The sequence below is a fragment of the Maylandia zebra genome, linkage group LG8, assembly GCF_041146795.1.
Source record: "Maylandia zebra isolate NMK-2024a linkage group LG8, Mzebra_GT3a, whole genome shotgun sequence".
Taxonomy (NCBI): domain Eukaryota; kingdom Metazoa; phylum Chordata; class Actinopteri; order Cichliformes; family Cichlidae; genus Maylandia; species Maylandia zebra.
This window is the reverse complement of record NC_135174.1, coordinates 20,828,578-20,847,879: the sequence shown is the minus strand read 5'-3', so window position 1 is coordinate 20,847,879 and position 19,302 is coordinate 20,828,578. Positions and strand designations below refer to the sequence as shown.

The 19,302-nt window shown below is 40.0% G+C and overlaps 1 protein-coding gene across 1 annotated transcript in view; it reads left to right on the top strand.

Moving 5' to 3' along the window:
• Positions 1–19,302, top strand: part of adam12a (ADAM metallopeptidase domain 12a) — a 79,639-nt gene that overhangs the window by 46,977 nt on the left and 13,360 nt on the right. Inside the window, exons 6-12 of the mRNA XM_004561177.6 lie at positions 1,006–1,192; positions 7,834–7,899; positions 8,489–8,560; positions 8,962–9,131; positions 10,126–10,210; positions 11,739–11,887; positions 18,152–18,329. Coding sequence (XP_004561234.1) covers positions 1,006–1,192; positions 7,834–7,899; positions 8,489–8,560; positions 8,962–9,131; positions 10,126–10,210; positions 11,739–11,887; positions 18,152–18,329 — 907 coding nt within the window. The remainder of the gene's footprint in view (positions 1–1,005; positions 1,193–7,833; positions 7,900–8,488; positions 8,561–8,961; positions 9,132–10,125; positions 10,211–11,738; positions 11,888–18,151; positions 18,330–19,302) is intronic.

Sequence of the window (19,302 nt, the reverse complement as noted above, 5' to 3'; positions counted from 1 at the left end):
TAATTTATCTTTTTCCTATTATGCCCAAAATGACATATTGGAACACGTTATTAATGTCTGTCATTAGAAATAAACCACTACTAAATTCACTTGGGGTGGATAGCTATATTCTGAGTACACCACACCTCTAACCCCCTCAACTAAACTGTTGAAGCTGGAGTGGTACATTTTGGGCGAAAACTCTTAATAGCATTGGTCAAGTTACAAGCTCCCAGTTTAGCTGCACACATCAGCTTCCAGGTAAAATTTGGGCTGTGCACAAGTTTTTGTCTGTGCAAAGAGGACAGTTACAACCAATAGTTATGATGCATTAATGGCTTTACTCCAAGTTTTAATGGTTTAGATTATGGCTAATTTGTTGGTTTGTTTAAAACCTCTCAGGCTGCTTAATTTGTGTTAGTAAATACTGAATTTTCTGCAAACCATGCAAACCAAGGTAAAACCCCATGTATGTAGTACTGTTGCAAATCTTTAAACCTGACATTCATTAAGGTTTTTAAGGCACGTGGAGGATTTCAGTCTTGTCGAAGCGCACTGCAAATGTCAGTGAGGAGTAAGGATTGCAGCAATATCACTGGACACAATCAAGAATGTTTTCATGAAGCAGCCAGATGTCGACACCCTCTGCAGAGGGATATGCCTGATTGTGAAGCTCATTCTGCTGACCTCAGTCTTGATATTTATTCATTTATTTCAGTTATTCTTAAACCTGTCTGCATAATAATAACAGATCACCAGAACAGTTTTGACAGGAAGCTACACAATTCTTGACCTGCTCACAGAGACAAATAGCTCCCCATTTGTGTTTGCAGCAGTCAGGCTTGGAGTTGGTTCAGCACGAGTTTGTGTGATTGTGAACATTGTGCAAGGTTTACAGAATCTTACAGCTTATGCACAATGGGTACACTCATCGCTAATGACATGTCATCTTGGTCATCACGTTTGATTATTTTTTATTGCATTGTCGATATTTGCACCTCTGATAGCCTCTTCCTCGTTCTGCAGGGGTTTTATATCTCTTGGCGAAAGATCCTATGTACTGGAACCATGTGCTGATCGCTCTGATGGGACTCACTGGATTTACACAGCTGAACACCTCAATTTTGCTCCTGGCACCTGTGGCCATGATTTCAACACGACCTATTCATCTGCGCACACAGACGGCAGCCCATTCAAGGCTTTTAGCACAAGGGTAAGGATTATTAAACACATATTTTTTTTCTACAGCTAGTAAACTCTCAGTATGTAGTATGTGATTTTATTTTCATTCAACAAAGGTACACTCTCAGACTGGGTCATGGTTTGAACTTTAGATCCCTGGCCTTTCAACCTGTCTTTTTTCTTTCCTTTCCAAATAAGTCAGATCGTAAAATCAGGCAGAGCAGAGAAAAAGTTTTAGCTTTCAGCCTTCTTTGTAGTTTAAACATTTAACTTCAGTGAAACCTAAAGACGTAGCTTTAATAGGACTAACTATTTATACCTGGATAAATTATCTAGTAATGTACAAAAGTCTTGAGCCACTATCAATTTCTTTATGTTTTTTGGGGGAAATGGGATTTATAGGAACACATGTAAATACAGTATATAAGGCAAAACCAGAGTTTGTACAGTTCTAGTGAGCTTTCTGGTCAGTATTTAGTATGACTACCATTCTTCTTCATCATAGCCTGAACGCCCTTAGGTAAGCTTTCTTGCAATGTTTAGTCTAAGCTCTCCAGAGTTCTTGAAGGATAGTCGAACCTCATTTTTGGATGTCGGCTTCCTTTTGTTCCGCTTTCTGTCAAGATGATCCCACCCTGCTTCAAATATATTGCAGTTCAGGCTCTGGGGAGGCCAGTCAATAACCAGTATTTTTCCATTGTGTGTGTTATCTATCTATCTAGGTATGCTTTTACGGCATTGGAAGTGTGTTTGGGATCAGTGCTTTCCAGATGGTATTATATGGTGGATCAAAATCTGATGGTTCTTTTTTGCATTCATAATTCCACCAATTTTCCTCCAATCTCCAGCACCACTGGCTGAAATGCAGTCACAAACTATGACAGAGCCTCCGCCATGTTTTTAACTTGTTTCTAGACACTCATTGTTGTACCTTTTCCTAACCCGCTCTACAATATTGAAGACAATTTGAACCAAAATATTTCTAACTTCCCGATAAAGATTCATCACTCCATAGTACCACTGATTTTCAGTGCAGTTAATGTGTGATTTGGCTACCTCAGACTTTTCTCTCAGTTTTCCTTCCATTAGAATGGCTTATTTACAGCAACTGTTCATGCTGAGATCATTTCAGATGAAGCTTTGGTGAACAGTATGTGGATTAATTAAACGACCAGATGCATTTCTTAGGTCTTGTATCAGGTCTTTTTTTTTTATTAAATATCTTTTCCCTTCCTAATGACATGACTTTTGGATGCGGTTCATCTGCTGTGGGAAACTGCTTCACTTGCCATCCACTGGTTCAGTTTCCCGAAATTCTTTTGAGGACACAATGAACACCATGCCAAGATATAAGTTTTTAGCTAATAGCTTTTGGGGAACCACCTTATTGGTCCAAAAGAAAATCAAAGATAATTGTGTTATCTTTGGCATTTTTTGTAGATTCAACCAAATAAATGGAAAGAAACTTAAAATGGGCTCTTTGCTAAGTTGTCTGCTATGTGTAAACACAACACTGGTTCATCCTGGTTCATGGTTGAGTCCGTTCAAGCCTTTTTAGGCTTGAATGATTCATAGGTCAGTGTTAAGTACGTTTTTCTGAACATGGTCAGGTTCAGCAAAATGTTTAGATGAGATAAAAGACCTTTGATAAGGCCTGAAGAACTGTTGCTAAAGACTACTTTAAACAATTAAAGAAGTCTGGTTCCTTGGAAGCAAAATATATAGAAATAAGAGGTGATTTTTTTTCATAGCACTCTATGATATATTAACCCCTTTAAAAAATGTCTCTCAAGTTCTTTTGTGCAGCCTCTTTATGGGACTGATGGTTATGACAGTATGCTAAAATTAGTAGTTAGCTATTAAATATGTCTTCACAGAGCAGTTACCACAGGCAAAACTCTCTCTGTTTCATAGAGAACATTACAGTTCCCAGTAAGAAATTAACACTTTGTTTTTTTGTTTTTTCTTTATGCATTAAGATGATATTATAATCACGTGAGGCTCTGAAAAAGATGTAAAGATGACCAGCTGCATCAACTAGCTAGAGAGAAATATTTCAGTTTGATTTTCTGGACTTCAGAGAATATAAAATGCAGAATTGAACAGTGACAGGATATATATTTTTGAAGCCGGTACTTGTTCTGACAGATGCTCTGGAGTGTGTTAGGAGAGCAGTTTTTAAAAAAAAAGCCTGTGAAAAAAGTACATTCGCTGTTTAGCAATAGCATTTGCTCTTAATGTGAGATGAAACTGCTGGGTTGTGCTTACGGCCTCCAGCAGGACCATCCAGAATTAAAGAGATTGCTTTTAAGAAACCCCATCCCACTCTGCCCCCTGCTACAACACTGAGCATAGAGATAAATCACAAGGGGCACGGCCCTGGGGAGTTTCTAACCTCAGAAAGCATAAGCTTTACAGATGATGAGCACTGATAAGTGAAAAACATAAACTCCAGTCATCTTTATCTTTGGGGTGAGGTAAAGCAGGAGTGGACAAACATGGCTGATTAAGCAGATTAGTACAGGGAAGGACTCGGATATAGGTGGTGCATAAGATGAAACAGATGTTCCAGTTGGAGGCTAAGCAAACATACTAAAATCATAATGCAGAAAAAATGTGAGGGACTTTCCAGGGCTTTAGTTAAAACTGATTTTTATTTTTGCAACCATTTCATTGAGATCAGTGTGGGACGCAGACCAAACATATGGGTATACTGACTGAAACATCCTGTGTTTTCACATTGTTATATTTATTTATTTCTCCGGTATTAGGGATTTTCTGATGTTTTATTGTAGAGCTTGATATCTGCAAATGATTATAGCGCTGGCTTTAGTGGCAAGCATTGTCTTAAATCTTAAGAGGAGTACAAAGATTTAGCACAAATGAACAAACCCTGACAACAACGCAATTTAGAAGTTCAGATGGATTATACCCGTGTGAAAAATGAACTTTTATTTGTTTTATTGGATCAAAATGTTCTCATTTAAAGCACTATGTCCCTAACACTCATTATATGCTAAGAGATGCCAGAATTAGAATGCAAATCATCTCCACTAAGATGCAGTTTATTCATCAGGATGTCGAATGTCGCAACCCCATTGTCAAGTTAAAAATGTGAAAACAGAGGAGACAATGTTTTAGACATCAATGTCTAACTAATGGCGAAAGAGCTTAGCAAGCAGTCTTGTTAATATAGCAAAGAGTATGGTAATAAACAGAGTTTAGTGTAGCAAAGAGAGAAGAAGTACATCAAAAAGCACAAAGCCTTATTTGCTGTACTTAGCAGAAGGCATGCAGGTTCATCTCAGCATGTTACACGGGGGCACAGAGGTGTGCACTGTAGCTTTGATAAACTGCAAAGTACCCTGCTTGAGGGTCTAAAGATTAAAAGGTGTGTTGACAAGAGTGCCCTTAGATGATGAACATCAGATGAGGCTGAAAAGGGTAGAGAGATATGATGGCTTGCTGAGAGGAACAGCACGTCTGCAACATGAATTCTAACAAGGACCCATGTTGAAAATGTGACTATCCATAATGACCATGATTTGAGTGTCTTGTCTTTCATGCTTGAAACAGATCATAGCACATGGATGAGTCATGTCTGAAGTGTGCTTTAATTCATATTAAAGAACTATGAGCTTATACATGCTAGCCTAAACTAATTACAGACATCACATCACCTCCTTTGGTAGGTTGAGGGTGTATACCACATCGGCATCTGCTGCCCTGTAGATGCATCCTTCTTTCACTCCATTACCTATAGGTTGATTATCTAGGTTGAGTTTTTTTTATGCACACCAGTGGAAGTTTCATCAATAAAGGGTGTGTCGTGCAGATTTTCCAGATATATGTTAGATAAGATAGATGCTATAAATAGGATAACAGGTTTGTTTTCCACTTTAGATTAGCAGTGTTTTCCTCTTCCAATAGCAGTTTCAGTTTTATTTTGATAAAGATGCTAGAAAGTATCTTTTGTACATTTAGACCTATGACTCTAACTGACTGGATTCTCCTCCAGAACAACATTGCTCTTCACTGAGTTGAAAGAACAGTATTTGTGTGTATTTTTCCTCCCCAGTGGCCTCCTAGAGACTTAATCACCATAGGGTGTATTTAGAGCACACTTGCCCATCCTGGCTTATCTATGGAGGAGGCAGATAAGAGCAGAGAGGATCCAAGCTGCCAGGCCAGCAAGGATAAAGAGGCTCAGGTTGAAAGAGGGCCATGGTGTGAAGTCAGAACCTTTAGCTCGCAGGATCTGCAAGTGTGTGAGTGGAAAGAACAAGATTGTGTGCATGTGTGTACCTATATGCAGGTGAAACAGACTGTAGCGCCGCGTGTTGTATCAAATAGTTGATGCCAAAGCATGTGATCAGTATGTACTTTGTGACCACAGGCTGTGAATTCTTTTACAATTGGATTTATAGAAGTTGCATCATCATCACAATGGTGATTTTATAAGTTTCATTTCATAAATATTAGATCAAAATTTTAATGAACCAATTTATGCCCAAACACTAACGACATTCCATTCAATGTTTTTCAATTTACTGCTAATCAGCAGTAATGGTAATGGTAAATAACCTAAATAGGACTGGACACTCCTGTTTAGTATTAAAATGTCAGCCTAACAATTTTAGCAATAACAATTTTACCTTTAAAAATCCTCAGCCAGGCCATTATTCTTTATATTTTACTTCCAAGGAGTCAGACTCAAGTACTGTTTAATGCTTATTCAAGCATTAAAAACTGCACCTAATTTAAGGGATGACTCCAATGTTGTGTCTAGACATAACAGAGATCATTTCTTAAGGCATTTTGTTACTAGCAGCCTGTCACAAAACACACAATTTGTATTCTTTTTCTTTAGCTCAATCTATGAAAAATGCCAAAGGAATATAGGTTCACAGACATAAAGTAGCATTTTGTATTAATGAGGTGATTCCCAAGGAGCTATTAGCCAAAAACTTGGCATATCTGGGCATGGTGTGCAGTCTGTCCTTAAAAACATTAAGAAAATTGGGCAGAGTGGAGTGGAAGACCTAAACAACAATCTACAGCAGTATTTACTGCTCTCAGAAATCCACAAAGACCTGTCAGAAAACGTTGATCCAGCATCTGTTGAATAAAGGTGATCAACTAAATATTGATTTTTAAGCCTTTTTTTCCTTATATTTTGTATTTCCATATACATTTATAAACGTTTCAATAAGTCGCTGTACTTTGTTTTCTCATTTTCCTACCAAAACACAAAGAAATCAGGGGTGGCACAAGACTTGATGCTGTGTCTTAAGTATACTCGCTGCTGTAACTGATATTATTTCAAAAATTTTCATTTTAGTTTCACACCATTTTCCTGTCTATTCAAAACAGGTTGAACACTCACAATCTCTGACCACACAAAAAAAGAGCTGAATATTCAATATACTGTATATAAACGATGGGTGTAGCTTCCCTGCCCAGTGACTTAACCCTCTGGGGTCGACGGACGCGCCGGCGCGTGGAAAACTGGACTGATACACCTGATACAGATTAAGGCCTGTGGTATTCTCCTCTGTCTTATAATGGACAGAAACTCTTTTTTTGGAGTGGCACAAATATTTTGTGTGCCTTCTTATTTGATGCAGAACACCTGATTGTTCTGTAAATAGTTTTAAATGGTTATATAAAAATGCCTGAGGCCTTGGCTGTATTTTTAGGTAAATAGTACCATATAACTTTGTTGTTTGCAAAACTTGTGCATAATTTTTAGAATTGTGCAATTTCTATTTGCATTTCAAGTTATGAAAATGATTCATTAGACATGTTTGCGGTTTTTACAGTAAAAATATACCTTTCTTCTACTCAGATTTTAAATTTTTTGTCTGAATTTAGATCAATTGTGCTAATATAGTATGTCAAAATGAAAAAAGAACTCCAATTTCAGATATTTGAGGTTGTGCTGAAAATAATGATTCCAAACAAGGCAAGATAAACAGTTTTTAAAAGTGAAATATAAAGGTAAAATCAAAAGTAGTCAAAAACGGCCAATTATACCCTGGACCCCAGAGGGTTAAACCTGCATTCTTTATAATAACCATCTGGGGGAGAATCCTCTGGGTGCAAAAAAAAAAAAAAAAAGCTGGTAAAATCCCCATAAATTTGTCTGAAAATTTTATTTTATATCTATTTAGCAAATCAAAAATCTTTTTACGTTTTATAGAGAAAATCTATTCATTTCTTTATATTGTGTGCCAACAGACCATGCAGCACTGCACTAAACAAGCAATAGCGATTCGTTTGGAGTGTTATCAGATTTGTGTGACCTTAGTGGCTCTTACTGGGTCAGATGTGAAGCGTAGCTGATTGTTTTTTGCTGATTTTCATTTCTGCTGTCTTTTGTGTAGAGTGCCGTTCAGGTGAAAAGCCATCTCCAGTGGCCACCTGCTGAATTTAGGCTGCCCTTTCCAGAAAGCTGCAGTAAAGTGCTCCTTACTAACATCCTTCTCTCTCTACCCTCTCCTCCTACTCCTTTCTTCTCATCCCCTGGTTTATTGTTTTGTTATTTGCACCCTCCACCTCCTCTGTCATTTTCTTTTCTTGGATTCATATCTCCTGTTCCTCCATCTTTCATCCTTTTCTGCTTTCCATCCAACTGTTGCCTGTCCACTCCCTTTCATTTATCTCTTGCAGCATAAACGCCATGCCCAGACTACAACCAAGTATGTGGAGCTGATCATTGTGGCTGACAACCGAGAGGTAAGCAGAGGTCAAACGTCTCATCATCCTCTTCATCTTCCTGCTGACTTCCAAAGTAAAGAGGCTCAAAGACCAGATCCCAAGCTAGCTTCCTTCCTCTTGAGACACAGATAAGAAGGCGCCACCACTGCCTTTGTGTCAGCTCTGATGCGTCCACTCGCTCCCCCAATTCGCTCTCCAGCTCCATCTACATCCTGCTGCATACATCACTGACCACTTGACTCACAAATGAGACCGTTCCTTATGTGGGCTCTTAGACCTTTTAAGAAAGCTAAAAGAAGAAACAGTTTCTCACTAGTTTGAGACACATGGGTCAAAGTCACATGCTTTAGAGCCTGAATAAATTCTGAATATAATACAAAGCAGTTGAGGTTATCTTTTCAGCATAACCTTTACCGAGGAGCCTTTTGATGATAACAGCTACAGCAGCAGTGGCAAGAATGGGGGTTAGAGCGCACCCTATGAAGACATTTCTACAACTGATACAGTGTTACACTATAATGCGATATGTCCAAAATACTATCTTTGAGGGTAATAAGCATTCAAGAGGGCGGCACTTTGCTTCATTCTCTCTACTTGTATTGTTCAGTTTCAGAAGCAAGGCAAGGACATGGACAAAGTCAAGCAGCGGCTGGCTGAGATTGCTAATTACGTGGACAAGGTAACAATTGAATCCAAAGAGGGAATGCAGTGGTGGATTGTGATTTATTAGAGGTCACATTAAGCTTGGTGAGAATTGACCGACCTGCGGGCAGAGGTTGATTGGATTATGAATGGATGATCAATTTCATAACTTGGCTGGGCATTTTGTGATGCAGCCAGTTTAATAGATTGTGCCGTGGGTGGCTGTTAAACACAACAGAAGCAAAAAGCTGATTTATTCATCTGGAGAGCCATACGCTGATAAATATTTAAGGACTTATACAGAGCCACTTTCGGTTTTAAGTGACTTTTTCTATAGCATTTGTGGTTAATAGGTAATTTGCAGTAAAGACAGTGGCAAAAATATTAAACACATCTATAATCGCATCCCTCTCCCTGCTTCCGACTCCAAACTGTTAGTTCTACAGGGCTCTGAATATCCGTGTGGCTCTCGTGGGGCTGGAGGTGTGGAGTGATGTGGACAAGTGTCCCATAACCCAGGACCCATTTACTACCTTGCACGAGTTCCTGGACTGGAGAAAGGTCAAGCTGTTGCCTCAAAAGCCACATGACAACGCCCAGCTAATCAGGTACTGTAGCATAGAGATGCAATGCCTGTGTTTAGGATAAATCCTTTGTATGAAAGGTTTTCTTTATTCGCAACTAAACAAAAGATGCTTAGTAGTACAGTTGATGGTTATTCTTTGGAGCTGCCCAGTTTACTGGGTGGTGTAGAGTTTCTAAAATAAACACATGACTACAAAAAATTGAACTCCCACCTTTTAAAACATCTGCAAAACCCGTAGCGCACAACATATTAGATTTTTTTAAATACACAACACAAAATTATAAAGTAAAAGGTCATTTTTAACCATTATTTATAGCCTACATTGTCCACCAGTTACAGAACGACCCATCCTACGGTATGTGGGTAGATGCTAGCCACACAGACGCTGTCAAGGAGACATGATGGGTGTTTGGGTCTTTACACAGTTGTTACCCCTCTCATTTGGTAGATGAATGTTAACAAAACAACCACGGCTAAAAAAGAAAACATTCAGAGAACAATGGCTCTGTTACAGCTGCCAGTGAAACAAATGTTAACAGAAACATGAGGTGGAATTTTTTAACGAATATATCATTTTTAGTCAGTGGAAAGATATTAACAGTAGCAGTGTTACAGTAGTTGTTGGTCTGTCAGTAAAAGACTTAAAACTGTAAGCTGAGATGTGTGGGCATTTATCTAAGGTGATGTATAATTTCACACAGCTGCTAACTTGGCCGTATGCTCCCGATTTTGAATAAAGCTTTAGCTTATTTGGCATTCACGACAAATTAGAAGCAAATGAAATGCTTCCTGCCCTTGTATGAAAGCCTTAATATATGTTTTTGAAATGCAGCTGCCAGAGCACATTTGCACTGGTGGACCCGCAGCAGTCTTCAAAACATCATCTTCTGTTACAGGAAACGCCGCATATTGCTAGTGGTCAGAAATCCTCAACGGCGCCTTTGATGACAGAAGTGTGAACACATGCATGGCTGCATATTTGAGCAATATAGTAACCATTGTGTTCTCATTTTCAGTGGGGTGTATTTCCAGGGAACCACCATTGGTATGGCACCCATCATGAGTATGTGCACAGCGGAGCAGTCAGGAGGAATCGTCATGGTAGGCTAATAAGTGTGTTTTTAAGAAGGGTATGAGGAGGGTATACATGGGAAACGCCACTGAATCGCATTTAATACATTTTAAGGGATCACAAGCTGAATGAAAATGCAAGTCATAAATAATGAATCATTACAGAACTTTAATGTGTTGCATTAGCACAAGTCATCCGATTATTTCAGTCTTAAAGGCCTGGCTGGCTGGTTAGGTTTGGTCGCCAGATGGTTCTTCACTCTTGTCCTGCAGATGGTAAAGTAGGGAGTGGATCATTAGGATAGAACTGTGTACTGTATGCACACATACTTAAGGCTGTAGAAATGGGGATTAACCCCCAGCCACTGATGACCGTGTTTGACCGGGTTGTGTCTCTTCATTTACCAGCTACCTCTGAACTCATTAGTTAGGCTTTCCCTGTGGGTCTCATTGCTCTCTCTCCAGGCAGTTAAATCTTAGACATGTCAGACATGAGGAATCTCAATTCACCAGCCCTAAATGTCATATTCATTTCATTGGTGTGGTGAGACGAAGCACAGACGGTTGCGTGACGTGCCCTCCTGAGCTCCTCAGCCTCATCTGTTGGTAAATGAGTCTGAATGGGGTTTTTCCAGGAAACAGAATCCAACTTATTTGCATGAATCTGGGCTGCACATTTGGATTGCACTCAAAATAGCTGACTGTTTCTTTCAAAAGCCCCCAGCAGAGCAGTTCAGCAGCCTAAGCTTGATTTGCACAGTGCTACAAAATAACGTGCTGTGACGAGAGACTCCAAAAGTGAGGTGGTCTGACATGTACAGCTTTGCATCCATGATAGCCATCTACTGTATATTATTTATATGCCCTCTTTGTGGGTTAATGCTTTGAACACCTTGCAGAAAATCCCCAGCAAACATCAGGTTTCACTCTGTGTGCCACTGTAGATTCATCTTTACTGTGCATCTGCTAACACCGTCTATTTTTAATTTCTGTCCTGCCAAAATTGAGTGTCTGATTTTCACCGAGGCCGTTTGGTTTTTCTTTGTCTTCCAACCTATTTGCCGAGAGGATGTCTTTATTTGTGAAGATGAAGCAGCACATCTGCCTCTGTCAGAGTTTGACGAGCGAGCTGAAGGTGACAGCCCGCAGTCTGCTTTCATAGCTCATTTCTGTGCCTCAGTGTCGAGCAGACGAAATGCTCTGATAAGCACAGATTCAACAGAATTGTTTGTTTAATCTTGGCAATATGCAATTAGACTCACTTGTTTTGAGTAATGTTTCTCCAGTGGCTCCTGTGGGGAACAACAATTTGGCTTGCGTTAATTTTTTTGTTATTTGGTATTTTCCTCGGAGAATGCAATCAGAAACGTCTGTTCTTAATTAGCTTCTGCTATTGTTGCTGCGACAGATCTGTATACTGAGCAAATTTAATAATGGATATTGCTTCATGGATTCATGCCTAGCCTGGAAATACAGAGATAGCTCTGAATCACGAGGTAAAGACGTTTGAGGGGAGATGAGGTAAGACGGCACGTTTTGTGATTGATCTCTTTTGCAGGACCATTCAGACAACCCCCTGGGTGCTGCAGTCACTCTGGCCCACGAGCTTGGACACAACTTTGGGATGAACCATGACACGCCAGAACGGGGGTGCGGCTGTAGAGTGACTGTGGATCGTGGAGGCTGCATCATGACTCCCTCCACTGGGTGAGTCACAGTTTCAGCTCCACCCCATCTTAAAAAACACAGGCACACATCTAAAATACATCATTATAATATAAAACTATCACTAATTTAAATTAATGTACTCATTAAGTACAGTAAGTGTCATCAAAAAACCCTGATTGCGATCTTATGTAAACATAATTCCACATGCTCTTCCCTTGTAATTTATTGTTTGCTGAGCAGTAAGCAAATTATGCCAATTAACTGTTGGGCCATTGGGTTTATGGCAGATTCAACAGCTGTGCTAATGCCCCAAGGCAATATGACTCACTCCGAATGGGAAGCCAGTAGTTCAGTGGCAGTGCATGGCCGTGACAGCACAAGACACTGACTGACTTATTCCCTGACATAATGCAGATGATGTCTTGCAGACTAAAGATGTGTACTGTACATGTGGAAACAAGAAAGTTGCTCATTAAGAGTATCTGAGTGACAAAATGGCTTAAAATTCAACAGCTCAATTACATCTAATTGCTCACCATAGTCTTGACATCTTATAGTAGACCCAGCAGATGCAGAGGACGTTCTGAGAAGAAACATTGGGGTGTCTGTTTCAGCCAAGGCCTTGTGGTCTGTGGGAGCCTCCGACTGGTGTTTATGCTGGAAACATCCCTCTCTATTTGGTTTGGCCCAAGCCCATGAAAAACACCATACCAGTATTCCTTATTATAGACTTAGAAAACAACCGAGTCTTAAGAAGTGTAGATTTACATTATACTCTGATTGAGGGTATTCCTGGTCAAGGTCTTTGCCAAATATGGCAACAGAGTGAATATATTAAAAAGGGAAAGAAATGTTTGTTGAAGTAGAAATAAAATGGTTTTGTGTTTCCTTTGCTCTCCTCCTCTTGTCGTCTGGCTCTCCCCTTTTCACAGACAGTTACAGTGACGCTATTCTTTGATATACATGCAACTTTAATGCTGGAAAATCTCTTAGCAGCCCCAAGTAAATAATTGAAGACCCCTGAAAACGGTAGTTTTAATGTAGGCAAAACCCACCACCTTCTCCTTACTGTTTGAATCTGAAGTTGCATGTAGCAATGATGAACCTTTCTGAATGTGAAAAAAGGTGTTTGTGCCACACTTTAAATAAAGGCAAATTAAATAATACATGAATATTTAGCATGTTTTTCTCCACGGAGACTGTTTGCTTTTTTTTCTTTTTTTTGATTATTATAGCAGACAAAAGAAATAAATTATTTAGTCCTTGGTTTTAAAAATAATCCCCTCTACTCCTCCTCTTTGCTCAATATTTCTGCCCTGCTTTTTAATCCAGGATTAAGGAACCAATACATTTAAATAAGGATGTTTAGGAACTCTACATTCTCTCATTCTGCCTCTTTATTTATTCCAGGTCAGTACCATAAAGTTTCCCCCATGGGTCCAGTTCAAGGCCCCTGCAGTTGCTTAAAAGCACTATATTTCTACAAACATTTTGCTAAAATTACCCGAATTCTGTTTTTCTTTTTAGAGAGAAAATCAGATATTTTTACGAAACCGTGTTATCTTACACACCTCTACTCAAGGCCTGCTCTGGAAAGAACTGGCACAAATGCCTGTCTGATTATCAGCCCCTCCATTCTGTAATTGAAAGTACTGGCAAGGCTCGCCTACACTCAGTCAATCACGAGTACCGTTTTTTTTTCATAAGTCTCTTTTGTTTTAGTTAAATGGCACAGAGTAATTGTAGGTTCACAGGAACATTGTTGCTTATATACGGGTGCCCTTCAGACTCTCCTGGCCTTGCTGTGGCTCCAGGAATAAGGCAAAGGAGATAATGAGATCCAGTTTGTCATTGTTACTGTGGGGTAGAGAGTGTTTGTGGGGTAGATGATGGGGGCGGGCAATAAAACTGCAAGCTGACCCAGTGCCAACTACACATCTGCACAGAGGACCGCTTGTTTCCTGTTCACACTGGTCACGGCCATTTGTTGCGTCCTCCTCTCTATCCATCTCTGCATCCACCCATTAGCTCTAAATGAGAACACGCTGGTATTTCTCATCCTTTGAGATTATATCTCCTCGACAAACGCACAAACACAAACACAGCAAATGAGCTCATCACTCTTTTGCGGACATATGAGCACGTGCGTGTGTGTGCACAAACATGAGAAATCCATGTTTTTGAAAGACTAATGCAGAAACTACAGTTGTGCATTAGTCTTCCAGTCCTCTTCCATTTTATTCCGTTGTGTCCGAGCTCCAGGTTTGATGATCTGGTTTACTGTTTATTGACCGGTTTTTGTGCTTTCATTCAGAAAGTGCAGCTTTCTGGATGGAAGCTGTTTATCGCAAGGGCCATAAAGTAAGATGTTGAGCTCATAAAACATACAGCAGGGTGTGCAGGACATGAGAATGAAAAAAGAGAGTATAGACTACATTCTGACTGAACAGCAGCTTGGCTCAAATCAAAATGGGATAGAGCGTCTTGGTTTTCAAAAATAAAAAAGATGAATGATTCTCATAATTTTAGAAAAACTGACATGTCATTCTAGCTAAAACATATTGGCTCTTAGGTATATGCAGATAGCACTGATTTTCTGGGCATGCATGTCCTTGATATGTTCTGAAAGAGAGTGTGTTGCAAAATGACTGTAATACAAAGCTGATATATATGTTTTGTCATTAAATAATTAGAAATCACAGAAAGTGAGTCAAAGGCATGCCATGGAAATGTGACTCATGCCCCACTGATGAACAGGAACTCACTAGTGTGCCTTGTTTAATTGGCTCCGTGGGGAAAACAGTGCTCTTCAGTATCTACAACAAGGCCCTGCTGACATGGCATCAAGGAGTAACAGCAGATCATATGACCTAATGGCATCGCTTAGAGCTCGGGCTCTACTTGCATTAAGGAATCTGTAAAAATCCATATGAAATATCTGGTGAAGCAGCAGTCGTTTTGTTTGTCAGTTGTCATGTTCAGCTTCAAATTTTCTTTGTTCACAATTGTGCCAGAACATTAGGTCTTCCTAAATGTATGTCAGTAATAGACTAATTTGGTATTTTTAAAAATATTCCCCCTGGATATTGCAGAAGATCTGATTCATAACCTCATCGCTGTTTCGTGGCTGAAAAGATGCAGTATAAATTGAATTTTTGTGATCTGAACTGCAAGGACGGAAAGGCTGTGAGGAAAAAGCCCCGCTGAGCTAAATTTGGGTCTAACAGCTCTCTGAATTTTAATGTGATACGTTGCAACTAATCACTGGTATAATAGGGTTTGGCTTTAAGGTCATAGTTTACAGCAAACGCTCATATTAAGATGACGCTCGTGTGTTGGTTATTTTATGTTTTAATAAGAAATATGTAGGGAGGCAGGACATTTTGTCAGCTATATCTTCCTTTAAAGATTACTTACTTCATTCACCTCTTCAAACAAAACAAACAAACACAAACAAATGTCACAGTTTATCTACCTTGTTGTTGGAGCAGCAAAGCTTCCAGCTCTGTATTGTGCGCTGTGCAGAAATTATTCCTTATCATAGACCGATCCCCACTCTCTCCATTTGCATCGATGTTGCTACACTGTAGTCAGTGATTGTTTTGTACTCTCTTTCAACCATCAAATGCTGGACCTCTGAAGCTTAGGAGCCAACTGTCAAACACTGACTATAAGTCGGAGATGAACCAGAGAGCACTAAAAATATTCAATCTATACTGGAATTAGAGCATGAGTGGGTGGGAAACATTGAGTTCGATAAGACGGAACAAAGATTTGTCGTAAAGGCAAGGCAATTCGACTTAAATCAGCTGGGAACAAGATTGAGTCAAACTGGGTCTTTTGGCCGAGACGATGAGTGGTTGTCTTCAGCATTTCCAGTTCACCGTATGCACCAGATGTGCCAGCCATTACTGGCCTTGGCAATGGCCTGCTAGCCCTGAGGACTGCAGCTGCTAAATGCCATCCACTGTAAATCATTGGTGCCTCTGCCTTTTCACAGTCATTATTCCTCCTCCTACCTCCAGATTGTTAGGCTATACCAATTATTTGTGTATTGCCTCTCATAAAGAACAGCTGGATCCCTGAGCAGCTCGTGTATCTCAAGAGTTACAAAAAGAAAAAAAGACGGACGTGAGAGTTTTGTCATGCATTGCACAGGCTGGTAATTGAAGAGCAGGGCTGAGTTCATGGAAACTGAATGAATGCAACGAAGGAGGGGGTTCAACTTTTCAACGGGCAATTTTGGCTCAGGCTTTGGGGGCAAGGAGGAAATCAACAACAGCAGTTGCTAAGGAAGTGCCCTGCTTGTTGAACAGCAGTCTTGACAGCTGTTGATCAGAGAGGAGGAGGAGGGGGAAAGAGGGCACAATTATGGTTATTACTACAGCTGTCTTTAATGCTCTTTCCTTTCACCATTTCATTTCATTACAAAGCCACTCTGATCTTTTGCTTTAATCCAGAATGTCTGGAGATCTGCTTCGAGGTAACCCACTTTTACCTAATGCAACCTGCGAACGGGGTGGGGGGGTCAGCAGCGAGGGGTGATGTAAGCCGCCTCCGCACATGTTGGAAATCAAAGACAAGCCAAGAATGAGGCCGTGCCAAACATTCACAAAGTGTCATGACATATTTAGAGCTGTATTAGATGTGAAAACCCAATCAGAGGGAAACACAATTTGAAAGAGTTGCCAGCATTAAGTTACACAGACGTTTCTCCTTCTCAGAAGTCAAAGATTCCAAAGAGTAAGTGTTTTATAGCTTGTGTGCAATACAGCCAGTAGGTCTCAACAGCTCTACTACATTCATACTGACCTCAGTGAAGTGAAGAATTGTGGGTTGTTTGCAGTTGTGACATTTCCTGTCAACAATCCACCAGAAAAACCTTTAAAAATTACATAAAAATATCATCAAATTAATGCCAGTAAAGTTTTACTAATCTGGATTTCATGTTTGACTGTGTCTATAATATTCAGTTGTTGAGCACGTTGCTGCTGTGGCCAGGTTCAAGATAGATGTGTTTTATATGGTAGAAAAGGTCTCTCTTTCCCATGCAAAGGAAAGAAAATCAGGCTTTTAAAGCCACAGGCACGAACAGGCACGTGGGTGGCAGAGGTGGTAAAGGGTCAGCATTAGTGTTGATGGCATAAATAATAAAATGGCACGATAATAATACATTTTATTTAAATGACACCCTTTTTCAAAAGGGCTTTTACAGACTAGCAAGAAAGCAGAATAAAGCCGATCATTAAGGTCCAACAAAACAAGATAAATCTACGGTGAAGTTGGCGGGGATAGGTGCAAAATGCAAGATACAAGATGACAATTTAAATAATAAATATCAATAAAAGAATAAAAGCAATAGAGCAGAAACAATAAACAATGAAGAAAGACAACGATAAGAGAATAATGGAAAACTGAGACTGTGAGAGATGGCTTCACATAAAAGAGGAAGTGATTTTTAAAGAGGTCACTTATTCAGTGAGACTTATCTGCTTATCTCAGGCGGGTCTCTCCAGAGTCGAGGGGGCCCTGATGAGAATGTACATTTAAAAAAAATTCAAGGGTCCTTCATCACACCGGTTGAACGAGACATTTGGGTATCAAATCATCCACGAATTGTCTCATGCATGTACTTATCTATGAAGCACAGCACTGATATAAGTTTGAAGATTACGTATATATTCATCCATTCCAGCTTTGTGCTGAGTTTTATTGTGTCAGTGGAGTATTAAAAATCTCATATGGTGCTTTTGTATCAGGAGTCACAAAGAATGAGATACAATCTGGACTTATTCATGCACATTTTACACAGACGCTGTCATCTAAGGCACTATATTATCACAGAAAAGCTCAATAAAGCCACATGAGGTCTTTAACAAAGCTTTTGGCAGACACAGCCTTGGGCCGAGTGCTTTCCCCACGGAGCAGACCACCCTCTCTCTCTGTTCCAAAAACAATATTAAAAACACACAATCCCCTATTCCTCCTAAATTTATGGGTGTTGTACGTCTTGCAGAGGAAGCACTTTTTGGGTTGAGTGTTCATAATCCTTTTCTCATAAAATATGTCTAATCAGATCTCCCACTCTCCATGGAGAGAGAAGTCACAGGGGCCCTGTGCTGTTCATATGCTGATGGAACTTTGGAGAGCTCGCTGAGCTCTAGTGGTTAATTGATTTTGTGATTAGCAGCAATTAGCCCTGATTACATTAGACTAAAGAGGGCTCTCGTGGGGGGATCTCAGTTGTCTTCTTGCTCTCTCTCTCTATTTGTGTGACTCACGTAACATTTCCTTCACTCGCAGGTATCCTTTTCCTACGGTGTTCAGCAGCTGCAGCAGGAAGGACCTCACGGCTAGTTTCGAAAAAGGCGTTGGAATGTGTCTCTTCAATATGCCAGAGGTCAAAGTGCTGTATGGTGGGCAGAAATGTGGCAACGGCTATGTGGAGGAGGGAGAGGAGTGTGACTGTGGAGAACTGGAGGTGAGGGTGCTGTAGGTCATAATAAAAATAAAAAAAAATGTTTTTATTTTCAGGTCTCTTGCAGCTTTTGCCAAAAACTCTTAGCTGCTACTCATAAATCATTGTTAATTATGTTTTCCATTCTACATCAAATTAAATAAGGAGACATGCTAGAGGGGCGTGCTGCCCTGACACTAGTAGTTCGCCTCAGCTTCAAATCTAATGGCACAAAGCTTTTGTATTGCAAACACATTCTTCTGATAATTAGGTTAAAGATATGAGTATGGATTAATTCAATCAGTGGAAAGAAGACATGTTTGCGAGGGTTGATGTCTAATTGTGATACAGTACACTGAGAAGAAGCACTGCTGACAGTTTCACACTGTCAACTAGTGAATTATTTAAATGAATCTGCATTGGCATGCACATATTTAATGGAAGTGCATGTTGCCAACTGTTACAACTGCAGGATGATAAAACAGATAATCGTGATTCGGCTGACAATTAGCAGAGGCGAGCTGCTTATCGAATTATGAAATATGAAGGCGACATCTATTGTGATTTAGAGGGATATTTTGAATTACATAATAGCCTAAATGAGAGAACGCCTTGTTGTCTTTTGTAATTTGTTTATGCTTTTGCGCCCCATGAGTTCTTTTGTGAGCTGCTCAAGTTTCAGTCAGGGTCACACTGAAAGTGGCCTTGTCCTTAAAAACAAAGCGCTAACATAAGCTCCGCTGACCTGAGCCAGCAACAATAATAAAGCTCTCCACAAAACTGAGCAGAGTCATGCCAACTCAGGCCAGATCAGAGTTCTCAGCCAGCACCCCTCTCCGCCATTAAAAAGCCTCATTAAAAACTCTGGGTCCTGCTCCTCACAATCACTGGCTACTTCTTTTCAGCGTGACTTCTCTGCCTCTTTTTGGCCCCAGGGACCATGGGAAAGGCCCTTAGAAGTTTTGGAAGGCCCATCATATCAGCTGTGTCCCCTGCC